This window comes from Botrytis fragariae (genome assembly GCF_013461495.1).
Source record: "Botrytis fragariae strain BVB16 chromosome Unknown tig00000006, whole genome shotgun sequence".
In the NCBI taxonomy this organism is placed as follows: Eukaryota; Fungi; Ascomycota; class Leotiomycetes; order Helotiales; family Sclerotiniaceae; genus Botrytis; species Botrytis fragariae.
The window spans coordinates 2,797,612-2,817,633 of record NW_023500988.1 but is presented as its reverse complement, the minus strand read 5'-3'; the positions used below and the strand labels follow the sequence as shown (position 1 = coordinate 2,817,633).

At 41.4% G+C, this 20,022-nt stretch overlaps 4 protein-coding genes across 4 annotated transcripts; 2 read left to right on the top strand and 2 right to left on the bottom strand.

Annotated features, from left to right (window-relative positions):
- Nucleotides 1-2,589: 2,589 nt before the first annotated feature.
- On the top strand, nucleotides 2,590-3,539 carry Bfra_002025ia (uncharacterized protein; the record flags this gene model as incomplete). Its single annotated transcript, XM_037332450.1, has 2 exons — nucleotides 2,590-3,076; nucleotides 3,265-3,539. 2 exons carry the CDS (start codon nucleotides 2,590-2,592, stop codon nucleotides 3,537-3,539), a joined length of 762 nt encoding a protein of 253 aa, XP_037196604.1.
- Nucleotides 3,540-10,095: 6,556 nt separating this feature from the next.
- Nucleotides 10,096-10,460, bottom strand: Bfra_002024 (uncharacterized protein; the record flags this gene model as incomplete). Its single annotated transcript, XM_037332449.1, has 2 exons — nucleotides 10,096-10,233; nucleotides 10,404-10,460. 2 exons carry the CDS (start codon nucleotides 10,458-10,460, stop codon nucleotides 10,096-10,098), a joined length of 195 nt encoding a protein of 64 aa, XP_037196603.1.
- Nucleotides 10,461-13,856: 3,396 nt separating this feature from the next.
- Nucleotides 13,857-16,082, top strand: Bfra_002023 (putative kinase domain containing protein; the record flags this gene model as incomplete). The annotated part of the gene is made up of 2 exons (XM_037332448.1): nucleotides 13,857-15,537; nucleotides 15,592-16,082. The coding sequence occupies 2 exons, from the start codon at nucleotides 13,857-13,859 to the stop codon at nucleotides 16,080-16,082; spliced, it is 2,172 nt and encodes a 723-aa protein (XP_037196602.1).
- Nucleotides 16,083-17,669: 1,587 nt separating this feature from the next.
- Nucleotides 17,670-19,727, bottom strand: Bfra_002022 (putative ankyrin repeat-containing protein; the record flags this gene model as incomplete). The annotated part of the gene is made up of 2 exons (XM_037332447.1): nucleotides 17,670-19,636; nucleotides 19,685-19,727. 2 exons carry the CDS (start codon nucleotides 19,725-19,727, stop codon nucleotides 17,670-17,672), a joined length of 2,010 nt encoding a protein of 669 aa, XP_037196601.1.
- Between the last annotated feature and the right edge of the window lie 295 nt (nucleotides 19,728-20,022).

Genomic DNA, 20,022 nt, shown 5'->3' with positions numbered 1-20,022 from the left:
GACGGAACGAAAGAATTGGTAGGTTGTTTCTAGAGTTGAACTGTATGTTGTTTGTTTAATTTGGGGATGGTTGTGTTGTAGGTATGGTAAGGTATGGTATGTATGGTATGTATGATATGATATGATGTGATATGGTATTGTATAATGTTATTAGATGGGTTACGAATAAGGTCATACCCAGGAAATTTCTTGTGGTGGAATCGTTTGAAAGAATGGATTGAATGGATTGGATGGATTAGATGGATTTCAAATGGAGCAAATGGTCCTCCAATATAGTAGCTACCTAAGTACAGGTATAGATGGTTGTAACTTATTAGTTATGAGTCCATGTAAAACTTGTCGCAAGCTGATATCAAATTCTAATACTGGCTCAGGCTGATCATTTTCTGGTGCAGGTGTGTGTGGGTGGATGGATGTGTGGGTGTATGGGTGTCTGGGTGTATGGATGTCTGGGTGTCTGGGTGTGGTATGGGTGTGAGTATGGGTGTGTGTGTGACTTGAGTAAGGTAGCAATTGGCAATCAGCAATTATCCTCGGGACGGAATTATGACGGAAGAGCACGATCCACTTCCTAATCAAGTCAGAACGAAGTAGGAAAAACGAAAGAGATTTCTTCTTTCTTTCTTTTATGTCTTTCTTATCTGATCATCACCCTATCACTTGAACTTGAACTGGAGAAGCAAAGTCATGGATAGATTTCTCTCTTAATTAATAAACAAACAACAAATAAGTATAAACCACCATAATATATCCAAGTTCTTATACACTCTGCTCTCCTTTCCATCTACCTATCTACCTATCTACTACCTTGTATTTACTCATCTGCCATCCCATCCATACCGGTACACATTCTGGTGTGTTGTCATTATACATCAAATTTAATTTGCCCTTGCTGTCTCCCGCCCAATTTATTCTCAAGCATATGCAAATAATGCTGTTACTGCATAAAATTCATTATTCCGGCACTCCATTCGGCTTTGATCCATCAAATGTGTCAAATTGATTGGTTCCCTGGGTACCAATGATGAGTGACGGATCGGTCCGTGAATTATAATTGCTTGAATTAAGGGTCTTTATGAAACAGGTCCTGATATTTTGATGATATTTTGATGATTTTGGTTCTTTTTTCTGTCTTCTCTTCCTTTTTGCCTCCCTTTCTCCCTCTCTCCCTCTCTCCCTCTCTCCCTTTCTCCATATCCTTTCTCCATATTTCCCCTTTTTCTCCATTCTCCCCATCCTCCCCTCCTTTTTCTTCTCATCACAAGATCGATGGATCCTACACACACATGATACTTTAATATATCTACCGGAAGATCTCCTTTTGCCATTTACCATTTACGAGGTAGCTATTTCCAGAGATCAGACATCAGACATCCAATTTCAAATAATAAATCCGTCAATCCTATTTTTCCCCATCTCGCCCATGTCCCATCCACGTCCCATCCCATCCGTGTCCTGCAATCCCTAACCCTTAAAGTGATCAAAGACCCAAAGAGGAAGAAAGGATTTTCAGGGCTCTGCCTTAGCTTCTTTTCACTCTTCACTATGACCCAAAGAATTCCCAAGGAAATCTCCCCTGAACACGTCACAAGCGATCCATCTCTTTTCTATCGAGGCGCACGAGCGAGAATCAGATTTGCCCGTCGTCTCCATAACTTCTTCGTTCCTTTCTCCATTTTTCTCTTAATAAGGCTGTATGAATGCCTGAGTACACATTCTATCAAAGCCGAAGTAGAAAGAAAAGCCGATAGGTACAGAGTACACAATTATTTTCCCGCCCCCGAATTTACGAACGTGTTGCCAATCGTTCCGAATTCTTTCACATCCATATTTTATATCCTTCTGATTGAATGACAATCGTACGGTGTACAGCCATCCGATGGACGAGAGATCTATATCAAATGGAAATCAATGAGGCGAGAAAAATAAATTACTTTACATCCTCGTGAACAAGGTGGGTATGTTCATAAATGGAAAGGTCTAGGAGGGTCAAATTGCCAGCGAAGTCGCCAGTAATAGAATTGAGTAATTGGGAGAAGGGGCCACAGCAGTTTGGGCAGAGATACGCCTCCAAAAGAACCAAACGAAACGAACGGTGAATAGTCACGTTTCCATGATCTTCTAAATAGAGCCTCAATGTCTTGGTTTTGGATCCTCCTCTCTTGAAAAAGTGATAGAGATGATGAAGTTATTACGATGGTAACATGGAGATTTTCAACTCGGTGGGCGATGAGTGTTATATAGTTTCTCGAGTTTTAAAGGTCCAGAAAGTTCTCCTTTCTCTGTTCAATCATTTTCATTTTCGTGTTGCTCTGTATGTATTTGAATTGGTTGATATTTGTCAATCCACATCTCTTCAATTAAGTGTTTTCTACTTGCTCACTTGCCAACGGTTGACTTGACTTGCATATTCCTTATCTTTTATATTCGATTTTTCACTGCGTGGCCACCTCATACATTTTTAATTCAATCACATCTCTTGTTAAAGACCAATCCACACCGCAACAACGATCTTCCTTACATACAGCCAGCGCCTCTACCAGACAATCCATTCGATACCTCAGACATCCAGGCTTAAGCCAATCATCAATGTCACCACCACCATCACTTTATGTCTACCCAGAACGTAAACGCGAACGTAGACGCACACGTACACAGACCCATCATGATTCCTCTACCCGCAGCCCTTCAACAGCATCCACCCTCCACTCCCCAATCTCCAATGGTAGCGTCGATTCCTTAGGCAAACCTCGACTCGCTGACCAAACCCAACATCAATCCCATCGATCCCGCCACGTCCGTCCTCCTTCCCACTCCACAAACAATACATCCAATGAACGTGTATCGCACTCCCGCTCCCCCGCTGCTTTCCCCTCTACCATAGCCCTTCCTACCCCTCAAGCTTCAGCTCCTACCCGTCTCCCACCTTCTCCTCCATACACCATTTCACACCCAGCAACTCTCTCGAGCGCCTCCACACTCATTTCGACTCAAGCACCTCCCATTGCACTCGAATTCCTCAATTTCTTAGATGACCTGGGAATTTTGATGCTATGCAAACCGCTTCTAGAATTATGTAATGTGGAATGGATTTCACTGTTTGATGATATGGGAATTTTTTACTTGTGTGAGCCGATTGGAGCGATTAGGAGGATTTTGCGCAAATTGAAAATTGGGAGGGTGGATAGGGATCGGGGGGTGGAAGTTGTTTGGGAAGTAAGGAGAGGGATACGGCGTCGTGGATTTCGAGTCTAAGCAGTATAGCGAGTGAGGTGAGGAGTGTTAGTGAGAGGAGTAGGGAGAAGAGACGTTCTGCTAGTAGCGGAAAGAGTAAGGGGAATGAGGGGTTGAAGCCGAGGGGGAAGAGGGAGAGTCCGAGGGGCATGAGAGAGACTGGGAAGCAGGCTGAGAGTATTAGCGGTATTGGAAGTGGGAGTGAAAGGATTAGTGGTGCGAATAGAAGAAGGAGTGAGAGGGCGGCTAGTAGTATTGCCGCGAGTCACTTGGGACAGAGCTTGAGAGGGGCCGCACCTAAATAAAAGGTCGACGATTGAAGAAAAAGACAATGGGAGATGTAGTGTTTGCCCACTTTGCGAACTGGGAAACAGGCCTGTTTGCAAGGCGACTGTTTGGGGGAACTCTAAAATTGAGTCAGGATTAATGGAATTGCTATTCTTCCTCTTCTTCATCCCGTCATCGAGATTTGAAACAAAATCAATTCGGCGGATTCTTCTTATTTAATAGCGATATATATCTCTCTCGCGGTCATACCATGGTTCTACTCGCAAGCAGAGAGAGAGAAAGTACGGCAGAACTACCTACGGGCCCTAATAATCTTTTTGATTCTTCAACCTCTCTCGAACACAATTCACGTCCTTCGGCCTTCTCCTGTACGAATTGATCTCTTCTGATAATTTTTTTCTTTTTCTTTTTTTCTTTGCATCCTTTTCTTTATTCTTCCATGTTCAATCTTTCTCTTTCTGTTGATTCAGTGTACATTGAGTGTATACTTAATACTTAATGGGGAATTTCTCGAGGGGATTGTTTGTTTATCTATTTGTTTGTGGGCTTGGATTTGTTTCGATGGGGATGGGGTTTGGAGCGATGCTGGGAGAGAGAAGGAAAGAGAGATTATGGATTTAATATTTAATGAGAGGGTTCTGGTATACTTAGTATGCGTAGTTTATAGGGGGTTTGTATGGGGAAGCGGGTGGAGGAGAAAGGAGGAAGGGGAATATATTGCTGTGGCGAGGAACGAAGCGGGTAACGGATGGAATGAATGGAAGCGATGAAGGAAAAGAGGAAGGATAATGTTGATAAGACAGATTTGCTTTGGCGATGTATGATTTGGATGTAGTTTTGGTTTTGATTTCGGTTTCGGTTTCGGTTTCGATTGCAGCTGGATATGTATATACAGTTTCACGGATGTGAACTTTGAAGATTTGGGACTTTGAGAGGGATTTTGCGGAGCGGGGATGAGGATGGGGATGAGGATGGAGATGGATATGATGATGTGCGGGTTTTGGGTTGGTTTGGTTTGGTCTGGCTCACTCTGATAGGGTATGGTGTGGACTGGGAATGACATGGAAATGACATGGGATGATGTTTGTGTATGTATGTATGATGTTGGAATGATATAGGGATAATATGGAAATAATGTTATGAATAAAGAGAAATAAAGAGAGACAAATTAAGATGGAGTAAGGTGAGGTGGGATTGAGCATTATGAAGTAGAATTTATGTGTATATATATATTAAATATTTAAGTTTAATATATACTATAATTATGATTATGAATTTGACTACTCCCTCTCTTCTTCTTGTTCTTGCGATGCAATGTGATATGATAATGTCATCTCGAGAGAGATTCTACGATCTTGCTCTCGTTCTTATTCCTATACTGTATACCTTAATTTCCATGTGGTAGAATCACTCAATTACTATTCGCATTCATATCCACATTCACATTCACATCCGTCTCACTAATAAAAACACCATTTTCATCTTTGACCTTTAACTTTTATATCTCACAAAGGGGTCTAGTACCTGAGTATCTGAATAGTAATATGGTATAGGTAGTCTATGGAAACAAATCTAATTTAGTTCATCATCTTTGGGTTGATGGCTGTTGGGTATGCTTTGTGTGTTACTTACTTGGATTACTCGGATTTGGTGTTTTCGGTGTCTTTGTCATAGTCGTTGTAGATGTTACGTTGTGTTTTTTTAGGGGGTGTTGAGGTGAGGGGAGGTGATGTGAGGGGAGGTGATGTGAGGGGAGGTGATGTGAAGGGAGGTGATGTGAGGGGAGGTGATGTAGAGTGAGGTGAGGGGAGGTGAGGTGAAGTGGAAGTACTCATATGTGATTATGAGGTTACGATTGTAATCTACTGCCCAAGTTCTTTAGATGTTAGTTGTTTAGGAAGTGTAGAGGTGTGGTGAGGTGAGGTGTAGATCTGAGTGGATGAATAATGAGGTAGATAGTGGCCTGGCTATACACAATACAACATCCATCTATCCATCCATCCGTCCATCCATTAATCTCGAACCTTTAAGAAATTTTCTCGAGATTTTGAGAGGTTTAATTTGCGAGTTTGGGAGCTCATCACCCAAATCCCCCAGTCCCCAAAACTCTGATCTGAGACTCTGAATAACTAGAGAATGAGAATGAGAGATTCATCGCTAGTTTTCAATTGGTATGTAGATAGGAATCGAGATGTATGTAAAATTGTATGGGACCAAGGGGAGGAATAGAGTGGAAAAGGAACGAAGAGGGAGTGAAGAGAAAGGAAAACAAAGTAAGGAGGAAAAAAGTAAAACACAACCTCTCATTAATATTTCCAAGAGATTGTATTTAGATTTACGAATCTCCAAATCACAACAGAGTACTATCTGTTTATTTCAATACACATGTCATCAACTCATTGATCTCATGCCTTTCTCCTTTCCCTTATAACTTCCCTCTCCTTCCATCCTCCATCTTCTAACCCCGTAGTAAATCGCAATACTAACTCCCTCCTTTCACTTCATTTAATCTATTAATCAATCTATCAATCTATCTATCAATCTATCAATAAATCCCTCCTCTTCACATTTCACTTCTGAAATATTGATAAGTAAATATAAATAAATCTCAATTCCATTTGCAATCTTCAATTCCTAGTATTCCTTCCTCTTTCTTATAAAAAATCCATTTTATCTATCAGTAGAAGCTTTAACAATTATTATCTCAGGTAGGTAGTAATTTTTATTTTTCATTTTCATTTCCATTTTCATTTATATAAAGTATGAATATGAAGTATATGAAGTACATACCAGTACAAATATATATATACACACATGCATCCAGTCCATACATATCGCTTCCCAACCAAACACATATCACACACCACACTACACTACACTACACTACACTACACTACACTACACTACACTACACTACACTACACTACACTACACTACACTACACTACACTACACTACTCTACATTCATCTCCCTTCCTAAGCGGCTCCAAGTGGGTCAAAAGGGGGGCGGACGGACACCTCAATACCCCTACCCTTACCCTTACCCTTACCCTTACGACTTACAAGCCTTATCCAACCTATCCAACCCAACCCACAATTCCAGTCCTCTCCCACCAAAAATAAAATTCTCCGACCCTCTCCACCCGCCACTCCACCAACGAAACCCACCGACGCGGCAAAAAAAAACCTTTTTTCCATATTTATTTACTCCATTTTCCACTACCCCAAATCTCTACAATATAGTTTTACATAAAATTCCCCGCCGCATCAATCACAATAAGTCTTCGTGGCTCAGTTGGTTAGAGCGTTGGTCTCATATTTCTATGTGAGGTAGTTGATAACAATTACTGTGCCATCCAAAGGTCGAGAGTTCGAGTCTCTCCGAGGACAGGATTGATTTTTTGGTGGGGGCCTTGTCTTTTGGAGAAAGGGGAGAGAGGACGAGAGACGGAGAGGGTTCATTTTGTTTCATGATTGAGTTAGTAAGTGGGTTGATGATGTTTTGATTTATCTATCTGGGCTGTTTGATTTTTTGCGTATAGTATTGAATGGGCAGGATAGAATAGTTTAGGAATGAATACTCTCTGATGGATTGAGGTCTGGAGAAAAAGAAGAAGAAAAAGATATGAATAGATCAATGAATAAAAGATCTCCATTCATTAGATAGGAAGAGAGAGAGAGAGAGAATTAAGGTGAAGGGAAAAGAAAGGAATGTTCAAGAAGATTTCGAAAGGTAGAAATGAAGAATGGAAAAGGGGGAGGGTTTATCAGTATCCATATCATCTGTTCACCATCCTTACCTAGCGAACCGCATTACAAATTGAATAATCCATGTAAAGTTTTCTAATATATTCGGACAAAGGAACGAAGAATCAGAGGTCGATGGTAATTTATATTTTAATATGATATAGCAACGCAAGGAGACACATGAATGGAGTGAGATAAGATGCGGGGCAATTTGGAAAATTCAAGAGACACAATCATTCTTTACAACAACACACTTGATAAAATAGAGTAAACACTTAATTCATTCTGTTTCGATACTCAGTGTAATCAAAACAGTTGGCTACAATTATAAATATAAAAGGTGAAGCTTGTGAGTGCTGTGTGGATCAGAAGCCTCATAGCTGTTTTGAGTATCTCACAATCACTGAACATGGATCAAGTTATTGTATCATCAAAATACTTCCGGTACAGTAATTGTTAACATAGTGCTTAGCACATACTCCCAATGAATGTTAAGAGTTCTGATACACAATAATCCTTTTTTGAAGAACGAAATCGAAGTCAACGACGTCTCTCCTAAAGCCATGGGTACCATCCTTAAGGAGAACTTGATAGACATGACGTAGCACTGTGAAGCTCTCAATCCTTCTTCACTAATATGAATATTCAAAATCTTAGAAGATAATTTGGTATTTTGTGAGGTGAATCAAACGTAAAAAGTGAGGGAATCATACGTGTTATTGAATATTCAAACATGCAACAAGATTAAAAATTGTCAAAACTTACAGGAATATTGAATTTCTTGCTAGTGAAGATATCAAGGTGGGTAAACAAAACATGAGATAAGAACTAGAACAACTGATGTGAACGCGCATACTAATAAATATTGGTAAAAGTGATCGTGTGATTGAGGAACTACGTCGTTTCAATGCTTCTTCAAAGGAGGATCCTCACCGAATATTCCAATTACATGAGGGATGTTGTTGAATGTTGAGATGCGCATAAACATACAGAGACATAAAAGAAACAAACAAAGATGCTGTACGTATATACCGACATGCCGATAGATCAACAACACTTTGATGGATGTGAAAAATCGCAAGTAATAGAATATCTCAATACTTAAACACCCACTCTCACCCCCACGCATCAACCTGAGATGAATCTTGCATCTCAAGCCCAGCCTTATCCATGTTTCACAAACCTGATAACATGCTACAAAGAACAACGCATATAGATAGAAACGACAAAAGCAGGTGCATATACATCAAGCAATCATATATGAAACTATAAGCATAGGAACAACGATCCGAGGTCCGTTAATAATACCCACGAGTATCCTGCAACTGCCCGATCTCGGCTCAATGCAGATCATCTAGCAGAAAGGAACTTTCCATACCGATAGATCCCTCAAAATAGGTAAAATACGGAAGTGCAAAGGTAAGAGGTTCAATTTTCAAGCCCGATCAATAATTCTTCCCTGACAAAGAATTGTGAAATTTTTTCACCACATGAAAAGTCTGCTACCAAGATTTTCCCTACATACATTCTTGACCACAAGATCAGATGATTGTTAGTTCGGTCATACCGAGTCACCCAAATATGTTTTGGCACGCGACTTATGCGCATGAAGCTGCATAAACTTTATGCATCTCTCTCTCGCGCTCCGGGAAGGTGGATTCCGGATAGGCTTAAGGGATTTACCATCAGCCTAAGGTGTGTTAATTGAAATAACCAGTGGAGATGGATTAGATAATACGGGAAGGTATGGCTAGCAACATTAACTACACTGGAAAACGTGGTCGGCTTAAATGCCTCACGGAAGGATTTGGATACGCGTTGACCTTTTCCTTATTGGATATAAGAGATTTTGCTTGCGACATTTGTGGCGTAAATTGAGGTTTCTAGGCCAGGTTACTCCGGTTGACCGCTTCTTGATAACTTTCTTGAGGCTTTCAAACCGAGTATGGATGAAGTGTCGTAAAGACATTGGATAATGTAAGAGCTACTTACTGTACGTTAACGAGCTGAGAATTAATAGATTGAGACCTAGATACTTTTAATATAAGTACGCAATTGTGGAGATGCTCGTATTCTGATTGTCTTGAGTGATGCTGAGAGCTACGGGTGTAGTAAAATAAGATTCCAATACTCCCCGTTGACTTTGCATGCACGATATGACCACATTCAGATACATGCATAATCGTGCAGGTACAGTATTTAGAGTGTCTGGATTCTTCTGGAGAAGAAAGCTTGTTTGGAAGAATAAGGAATTGATAGGAAAGCCAAGAATAAAATATATGACGGAAGAATTCGATGAGTGCTGAATTGATTTTGAGCGATGGATGTGGCTGTCATCGCTCTAGAAATGGAAGAATTCCCAAGGTTCGGGAAAAGACGTCGGTTAAAATTCGAATGGTGGTTGTACATGACAAGCCATCGGCGTCAGGATTTGATCACAATGCTAAGCATAGGCATTGAAGATTGAAGATCATGACAGGACAGGACATAAATTCAAATTGTATTGAATTATAGACGTTGTTCAATCGCCTTGTAGATTGCCTAGGTAATATGGATGCCCACGAGCTTCAATGATTGCTCCGGAATGAAAGCTGACAAGTCATAAGAAAAGGCGCGTGGTGTTCAAAGTGTCGAGTTGTGCGGTAATCAATCTATTGGATGACATCTGGCGAAGGCTCCAAGGTTCTCCTCCAAGATCCAGCCCCATCTCATATTTGGCATGTGTATCCCAAAGGTCTTAAATTCAAAGCTCCATGTTTCCATTTGACGTTCCCTTTCACTCACTACCAGTTGGCAGTTGGCAACGCTACAGTACAGCTGGTGGGGTCAATACCCCGCCATGGTACGTGCATACTTTAGTGGGTTGTCGGCGGTACTCAAGGATGTTTGACAATCAACTAATCCCAATTGAGGTCTAAAGTCTAACTGTCGCCCCATCACATTTGTGGAGACGGGTCCTTTAGACTGGAGGATGAACGTTTGTGCAAGTATCGTGAGATCCAAAAACCACATACCTCCCAAGACTCATTAGATTAGCACAACTAGATATTGATTAAAGAGAATGTGTAAGGGGCAAGGGGCAAAATGATGATCACTTGGCATAGAAGCACTTTGTGATACCTCATTTGACCTACTTGCGGGTCTTGGGATCTTGCCATCATCGCCAAAATGTGATTTGAAGTCAAATACATAACTGCAAATAACTGTCGGTTTCCATAGAAGTATCATAGTGTACTCTACATAGGAGCGACCGACTTTTGCTTAATTTTAACCTTGATGGTCCCGTGTTGTGACAACGAATGAGGCTTACATTTGAGCGATTTTCGAACCCACTAATGTTGTGAATCAGTTGCACCCGTTGTCTGTTGTAAAAACAGAGTAGGAGGATTAGGATTGTTGAAAAGAAGAGCGATTTTCGAACCCACTAATGTTGTGAATCAGTTGCACCCGTTGTCTGTTGTAAAAACAGAGTAGGAGGATTAGGATTGTTGAAAAGAAGAGCGATTTCGGTATCACAATAATTATAGCCACCCCATGCGCAAGGTCTCTTGGCCGAATATAACTTTAACAAAGTCAAGTAGTGACTTGTTGAGATATCTGAGAAGCGGAATCTTTCAAGGATACTGATGCAGGCGTCAAGATATATGAATCATAAAGATCTCAAAACATATAGTGACCAGATTTTTGCCTGCTCCGTCTGCCTTATGAGAGGTTGTTCAATGGATATGATATTGTTCCATGCCTGTCTGGACACAACCTTTCCATTTCTCCTAGAGTACAGGCGCTGGCTGACAAGTAAGCTCGGTGGTAACTCGTTGAGTTACTGTGATTTCACGACATTGTGAAGCACCTGTGACTCCCTCAAAGACCGAGCAATGAAAATGATCAACAGCGTATTTTCTTCTTCGGGTGACTCGGATCTAGAAGCAGACATGACGACGGACATCAAAAGGCTAGAAACCTATTGCATGCACATCATGCATGAAAAGATCCCTAGTTCCTCCTAGACGATAGAACAATTTGGTGACCCCCAACTTTTCTAGCGTTTCTCATTTCTTCTACCTCATACACACAACATCTTCTCAGCATAACATCTAATGTAGATAATTCTTCCGTATGGTTGGACTGTTTCGGTGGGGAGGTCTAGATGTGCTCGGTACCGTTTAAAAGTAACATTGGAAACCAGTTGCCAGGAAGATGGATTGACTGTTTGTTCAAAGTGCAGATAGTAACTAATGTATCATCACTTGGACAATTCTATCTGCAGAGACAGACCCTTTTCGTGATAATATCGTCTGCTCCATTTCTGATATCCGTTTGATGACAATAAAGCCTTGGCAAAGGTATACAAGGCGTCCCTCAATCCGCTGTTCATTCCGTGCAATGCAATACCGACGGTTACTTTTCTCTTGGCTTTCATATTAAGAGACAGATTGGAGATCTATTATCGAAGATTACCTGCCTTGGCGATTCAACAATTCAACGTCCAGCAAAATATGAAAGTCAATTGTACCATAAGCCTCGAAAACGAGAAGTGCCATTCGTGTACTGTACTATTAAGTGTTGTACTTTGGCTTGGCTCATACAATGTAGTATCGAGGTAATATTCTTCCCAATGTAACCAGCCTTCAGAGAAAGATAACTGTACTCGGAAAGAAGGTCGGTGAGGTAAGTGACAGTGTTGTAATAATTAAAAGCTGCAAGAGTTGTAGGGTTCATTGCGCGGGATATAGAGGAATTGATTGGAATAACTTCATATTTGAGTATATGTAGTTTTGAAAGGATGAGATAAGATATTGGTAGTATGCATGTAATGTAACAATTAATAAGTAGGTAGGGACCTACATATTGGAGGGCGGAATCACGGTGGAATGGAAGGAAAGAAACGAAAGCAAAGGAAATAAGCGAAGAGGTGTTCTGAAATGGTCTCGATTCATCGATAACAATGACAATAAAAATATGAATATCAACATCAACATCAAATCCAGACATCTTTCAGCTCAATCAGCTGTACGTTTTGGCATTCTCTGCATGCATTATGTAGCATTCAATTCCCCCCTTCGTACCATGAGAAAATTGACAGAGAGGTTAGAAGAAACCCCTTTTGAACCATTCCTCGACGAAGTCCATGGGCCAATCTCTCGGCATGGAGTTGCCGTTTTCTTGTCTCTTCTCATTGAAGAGGAATTGAATATTGACACTCCATTATTGACGAATTATATTCAACTCAATGAAAGATCCCTTTGTTCTTACTTCGGAGATATAATTGATAAGAAGAATAAAAATAAAAATAAGTAATTTCAACAGTAGAATCACGTCTTTCCGTCGATTTATATCCGGTAGAGACAAGTCAATACGTAAGTACCGGTCGGGAGGTAGATGGATATCTCTATTAGACCGATACATAATTTCAAAGGCAAATGAGAAATATAAATATTGATACGGCATTTAATATCAAAACGGAAGTTAAAAGTGGAAGAATCATAAGCCAAAAGCCAAAAAGCCAACCCAAAGTCATCGTCGTCGTTATCTAGCACGGGAGAAAGGCAACGCAACCAAAAACCATTTTGTTCGCAAAACAACATTCTTCTATTCTTCTTGTATGACCCCGAGACAGCAAGCATTATTATTTTGCGATCAGCCCGCATATTTTCACAGTACTAGGTATTACTATTACTTATTACTATTTTATACGTACGCCTGCACATGCAAAGCCACCCCTGCCTACCTTTCTTTACCTTTGCCTTTGCCTTTGCCTCTGCTTTTGCCTTTCAATCAAGGTATCACGAATCCATATTTCGCCATTCACCTCCTCCTGCTCCGCATCAACCAAGATCTTCTCCAAAGCTCTATTCGTTCAGATGTAAGATACATAGATCACTTTTTAATTGTTTCTCACCCCGCACCCTTCTCTTAATTCTCAACAACAAGTTTGCAGGTTTATTGCTTCTACCAAGCCTTCTATGCATCAAGCCTCGTCTTTGCAATTAACAAGAACCTATTAGATCCATTTCCCTCCCCTCCTTTGACTGCGGTCAACGGCCTCTTCCTAAGAATTCATCCAGTCCTTGGATTTGAACTACATCATTGCTACTTTTCTCTCTCATCAGCGAGATTATTCCGATCCTTTTTATTATGTTTCTTTTCTTTTAATTTATATTCAATCCCCCCGGAGAGAAAGCGAAATCAGTCAATCCTATCGCATTATTCACACTTTCGAGAAGATACACTTCACAAAGATACTGCAATACAATTGAAGCAGATTAGAAGTTCTAGATCTACAGAACTACTAGCGAACGATTACAAGACATTTAAACGGTCTCACGGATACTGCATTTCCCCATTGACCAGACCAAAACCAGACCTAGTCCTTTCAAGAGAAACTTTATACTACTCCTCTTAGCACGCTACTCGATTCAACTAGCTCATGAGTTAACTTACTACATTATACTAGTAATTGGATTACTGGCACAAACTTTCAAAATTCAAAATTCAGAACCGTCAAACTTTTACTCGTCATTCGCACTTTCCTGACTCTTTCGTTGATTTGTCTCAAAGTACAGTGTCAGCTCACCAGATTAGCAATCATGGCGACCACTACTTTACCACTTACTCACCCTACATTGTCTTCCGCTTTTCCTAATATCTCGAATCAATTACCTCATCCTCCTCAAATTGAATCAAACTCTGCTTCTGCAGAATCGAGTCGACCTTCCTCGATAGATTCTCGTCAAGTCGATTCCATTCCCGAAGAATACGAGTACGAGACCAGCAGTGAAGCTATTAATGAGCCAGTAACTCCTACAGAGTTCCAAAATCCTCACCAAAATCCTAAAGTACTCACTGGCGGTGAGATTACTCACGATCTTATTCGTAAGCTTCCGCCATCTTCAATTCAACTTCCTACAGTAGTCAATACTATTGCGACTCCTCCACCTCGATCGAACGCGCAGACATCATTCTCCTCTCCACAATCCATCAGAGGAAACACAGACCCACCTTCTACTACAGCTCCGCTTTCGAAAAGGCCAACATTCCCTACAAAAGACTCGGGTTTGAGAGGTAAAGTTTCGAAGTTGTTCAAGAGGTCAAATTCTCAAATTGGAACTTTAAGTACAACTGTCTTGAATGACCAGACCAATCTTACAAACCCCACTACCCTTAAAAATAATAATGGTTCCGATCCAATGTTAGGCAAAGAGCATCGCCGAATGTCGATCGGACGAGCGTCAACTTCTACCACAGCATTTACCTCCCGTACGAATACACCACCTTCACCCAGCACTCCATCAGAAACGCAATTATCGCAAGAAAACTTGTTCTCAAATATACGACCAAGCGAGAACCTCAATATGACTAAGAAACAAAGATCTTCGACGGGTCTAAGCATGACCCTGATGAATGTGTTTCAGAATCATGGACCCAAGATTGCTTTTGATACATCGGCAATAGAAGATAAATCCAAAGCCCCTCAACGTGCCACAAGCGTTGATTGGGATTTGAATAATGGCTTTGCCACGGAAGGGGTGCAGCAGATGTTGCGAGAGCCTTGGGCCATGCCGGCCGAGACTGGAATTGGTTTGAAATCAAGACGTATGAGCATGAGTCTACCAGATGACCTCCTTGTTGATGTCGTAGAATTGGATGAAGAATACCATCAGCAAACTACATTCATAGGACGTCGTGGAAAACAGGTCGGTAAAGGTGCCACAGCCCATGTGAAACTTGTCGTCAAGAATGACACAAGCAATATATTTGCTGTGAAAGAATTCCGTGGTAAGTCTACAACGGAAAAGGAAGAAGACTATGAAAAGAAAGTTAAATCGGAATACTCGATCGCAAAAGCTGCCCGTCACCCAAACATCGTACAGACCTTTCGACTTTGTACACATAACGGTCGGTGGAATCATGTGATGGAGTACTGCGAACAAGGAGATCTATTCAGTCTCATCAATCAGAAGTACCTCAACAAGGAGGACCATCTAAAGGATCGTCAATGTTTATTCAAGCAACTTATTCAAGGCATTCAATTTCTTCATAGTAACGGAATCGCTCATCGAGATATCAAACCTGAGAATTTATTGATAACCAAGGATAGCAAGCTCAAGATCACCGACTTTGGTGTTTCCGAAGTCTTTGCTGGTATTCATCCTGGTTTCAGGGCTGCCAGAGGTGAATGTGGAAAGGATATGACTGAAATCAGACTTTGCGCTCCTGGCATCTGTGGCAGTCCCCCCTATATTGCCCCAGAGGTTCTTGAGAAACAAGGTATGTGACACGCATCTTACTCTACGTCATCTCCCATATTAACAACCTCACTAGGTGAATACGACCCAAGACCTCTAGATGTATGGAGTGCTGCCATTGTTATGCTCTGTATGACCGCCAGCGGCTGTCTTTGGGAAAGAGCCAAGCCCAACACTTCCCCTCATTACGACGAACTCGTCCGGGGCTGGGACAAATGGAATGGCAAACATAACGACTGTTCCATAACAGACTCTGATTATCCTCATGTTTCATTCTTCGACAAACATGTTAATCCACCCGCTCTTCGTCGCATACTTCTTACAATGCTCAATCCTGACCCTAAACAAAGAGCGACTATTGCTGATGTTGCAAAGAATCGTTGGATGAAGAACGTTGAGTGCTGTCAGATTGATAGCTACGATGAACCCACTACAATCATCGATGCGAGTAAATGCTCAGGCTTAGGGAATAGGAGTTTGAATAGAGTGGTCGGACATAATCATTTACCGCCTAAAGAACACCATGGGCATAAATTGGTCAGGTTACCCGGTAGTACGGATATGTAATGTGGCATTGGTATGTGCAAACATTCCAATGGGAGTTGGGAAGTACTGAGATACAGAGTCACCGGTCAACGAATCTTGACTTTTTAGCTGGATTACATGTCAAGGGAGTGGTTGTCAAGCGAATGTTCAAACGGAAGAACTGCAATCTGGGGAGCGGGAGTTGGGTATTCATTATATGACTATGCTTCGACGACTTTCCTATGTCATTCGTGGGCTGGCTTGGCCAGATTTTCGCCGGGATGGCGTTTCTTTGACATACATACTAATGAGTCGATGATAATGCGTTTCGAAGAAGAAGTGTTGGGGATGGTATTAGGGAATTTGATTTTATACGAAATTTGAGATTTGAGATCTGAGATTCGGTAATTATGGAAGATGGATGGAGCGGAGTTCTGTCATTAATGTGGTATGTGATGGAGTGGTCGCGTGTGTATATTTTGGAGGCGGAGAATTGATTATGGGGTTTGGTCTTGCAGTTTGGATAGGATGGGCTGAGCTTATAGAAGGATGGCCTGGGGTGGATTTTTGTGGAAGTTGAAGATTAAGATTACTATATTTGATGGGAGGGTGGGATATACATTGGAAGGGAGTTGAGGTGGTGAATAAGGGATGGAGAAGGGAGAATGAAGAATCAGAGTGTGCATACATTGCATTTTACGAGATGATACGGAATAATACGGATTCGGTACTCTGTCATTTTCATGTGGAGAACTAGTACTGGGGGAGAGAAGAAAAGAGCCTTCGTTTGAGATGGAGGATGCAGGAGGGAGCGGCGGGAGGAGGAGTTAAATCAGATTGAAATGGAATGAAATGAAATGAGAGATACATGAGTTGTTTGTTAATTACCTAGAACTATGTAGATGGTGACCACTTTAATAAGAATGAGAGCAGGTGTTACATCAACTTAATTTAGCTTAGCACTTCTATTTTTCTTCTTTTCAGGGGGTGAGGTGGTGTTGTAGTGATGTAGTATGTTTATTGGGGGTTTGTGAGGCTTGTGAGGTTTGTATGTGTATGTGCGCTTAGTAGATAAATGATATAGTTATTTGATTCTTAGAGGTGGATGAGTGATGGAACAATGTGATGATAGGGGAGTGATAGGTAGAAGGTAAGTTACAAAAGATTGTTCCGAGTAGGTACTTAATTTCTGTTGAGATGGAGTGAAATTAGATGGGTTCAGATTGTAGAGGAAGAGATAGTAGGAAAGGGGATGAGATGAGAAGAGCGCGGTGCAATGGGGTAGGAGTGGGTATTTAATGGATAGATAGATAGATGAATGGATGAATGAATAGACAGGATTGAATTTAAAGATTTTATAGCAGGTGTCTTGAGTTCGTTTGACTTGATGGGTTTTTGAAAGCTAGGTTGGTATTTGGGCATCTAGGTATGTATGCCATGTATGCCATGTATACCATTTATGCTGTAGTGTGAAATGACAAGACATCAGGCAGGTCTCAGGTATCAGGTGTGGATTGCAGATACAGATATAGATATAGATATATATTACAGCTTCTTCACATCCACATCTACATCCACATCAAAAAACACAATTATCTAACCTCTACCTCACCAAGCACCAAAAATTCCCTACCCCAACCTCTTCATTCTTTCCTCCGCGGCTCTCGCCCTCCTCTCCCTCTCAACCCTCATCTTCATCTCCGGCGTCATATCTCTCATTTCCTGCTCTCTCTTTTCCTGTCCACTAGCCTGTACTCCTGCTCCTACAATCTTTCCCTTTCCACCCCTACTACTAAATTTTCCTCCTCCTTTAAGATTCCTCTCTCTCTCCCTCTCTTCTTCTTCTTTCGCTAATCTCTCATCATCTATCCTCTTTTCTTCCATTTTCTTCTTATTCTCCTCTTCCTTTTCTCTCGCATCTCTCTTCCCCGCTTCTTCTCTACTTAATCCTGAAGGAACATTTGAGTTTTCCCAAGTATATCCTTTAGGAGAAGGTAGTTCGTATCTACAAACTCGGAAAGCATCTCTCGTACTTCTCTCTCCACACAATTCGAAAGCCGTTTTTCCATCTCCGTTTTTAATCGTTGGGTCTGCATTACCTTTTAACAGTAATCCCTCGACTAATAATTTAGAATTTAAACTCGCGGCTAAATGCAAGGGGGTGGGAGCATGATAATTTTGTTCTTCGGGTTGGAAATGGAAGTTTGGAGATACAGAATTTGTTTGGAGGTAAGATAACAGAGCAGGAAGTTTTGAGCGACGGATTAGGGATTGCAGTTGTGATGTATGTAGAAGTGCTGTTTCTTCTTCTTCTGTTAGCCTTTTGGCTTGAGATTTTGATGCTGCTGCTGCTTCTTTTTTGGCGGCGAGGGATTGTTGTGCTGAGAGAATGGCGGCGCGTTTAGCTGCGAGGGCTTCTTCGTCTACTTCAAGAATTTTGACGCGTGTGAGTTCAACGAAGGAGCGCATAAGTTCGTTTTGCGTGGCTCTTTTCGTGCTGAATGGAAATCCACGAATTCGAGGATCGTTTTGTTTTAATACTTGGTCGTCATAAGGTCCGAATAGAGTACGCCGATTAGTGGTACCAGTGGCACGAATGAAAAGTAATTCGGATGTATCTATCATGCCTTTCCATGAAGTGAGAAGCTGACGTACTTCATCTTGTAGAGCTTGTTCGTTGTAACGACGAAGACTAGATCCAGCACTATGAGCGGCTCCTTTTGCGGAATCGTTGGCAGATTGAGCTCCTCCTTGTTTGCGACGGGTAGTGTATCGATGAAAGGTTTTATGAGCGAGTACAACTGCTTCTTTAGTCAATGGACCAGTCGTTGCCTGTGGATTCTTGACTTGTTTAGGGGCAAGAGATACGACCATGGCAGCAAAATGACCACCTCCTATCATACACATAAAAATATGAGGACCTTTGTAAGATTCTGGTAACGGAACTCCTTCACTACTGACGGGTACTTTGATCTGAGGTTTCGGAGAGAGTTGCTTTCGCTGAACAATTTCGTGCATTGGGGTTTCCTTTTCTAACTCTTCATTTGTAAAAATCGCCCGGTAAATCCCAAGGTAAGTGTTCTTCGGCATCGTAGGTGTTGTAAACCATATCATCGGAGCCTTTCCAGAACCTCTCGTCCTTTTCCTTAACCCGGGATTATCGTCAAATTCATTGCTCGTGGATGCTATAACAGCTTGCTTCTTGAGTAATGAGCTCAGTGTCGTTTCTTTGCGCCCTCCGTCCTCTTCATCTTCTTCGGTATCCGACGAATCGGACCCTGAGAGACTCTCGTCGAGGTCTCCTACCAACTTCTCGAACTCAATTTCCGTAACAGCTTTTGCCCCTCGAATCTTTTGCTTTAAATTATAGTTGTGGAAATCCGATCGTACATGACTCTTTTGGTCGCCCACAGTATAAAACGTTACACCGCATAGCGAACAGGACTTTGATCCCACATCTCCGGGTTTGGTTTGTATAACTCGCTCGGTCGTGTCTGTAGGTGGATTGGTATCTGCTTGGTAGGTGTCGTCATTGGAGTCGTTGGAATCGTCTTTGCGCGCAAGTGTTGATAAAATATCTTGTGGAAGGTCATAGACTATTGCTTGTTAGCTTGGAAATTCGCGCCAAAAAATTGTATTCCTACCGTATAATGGCCTTCTTGTTATATCCTCCTTTCGTTGTTCCATTTTGACGATGCGAAAGCCGTTCGTTTGTGTGAGGTGGGGTGGATGGATGACTGTTTGAAGTTGAGATTGTGCGCTTTACTGCTGATTGAGTATTTCGTTGATAGTTTTATCCAGTGTTGGTTGACTCGTATAGGTGTATATGCCGCTGAATAGCAAAGAAACAAAAAGCCGAGAAGAATATTTTGGTATGACGACAGTACGTATTCGAAAATTAAAAATGTTCGCCGGTAAGGTACCTACGTGCGATCTCAATCTCATCTGAGCCAACTCCTTATCTCCACGTGACTTTCCAGCT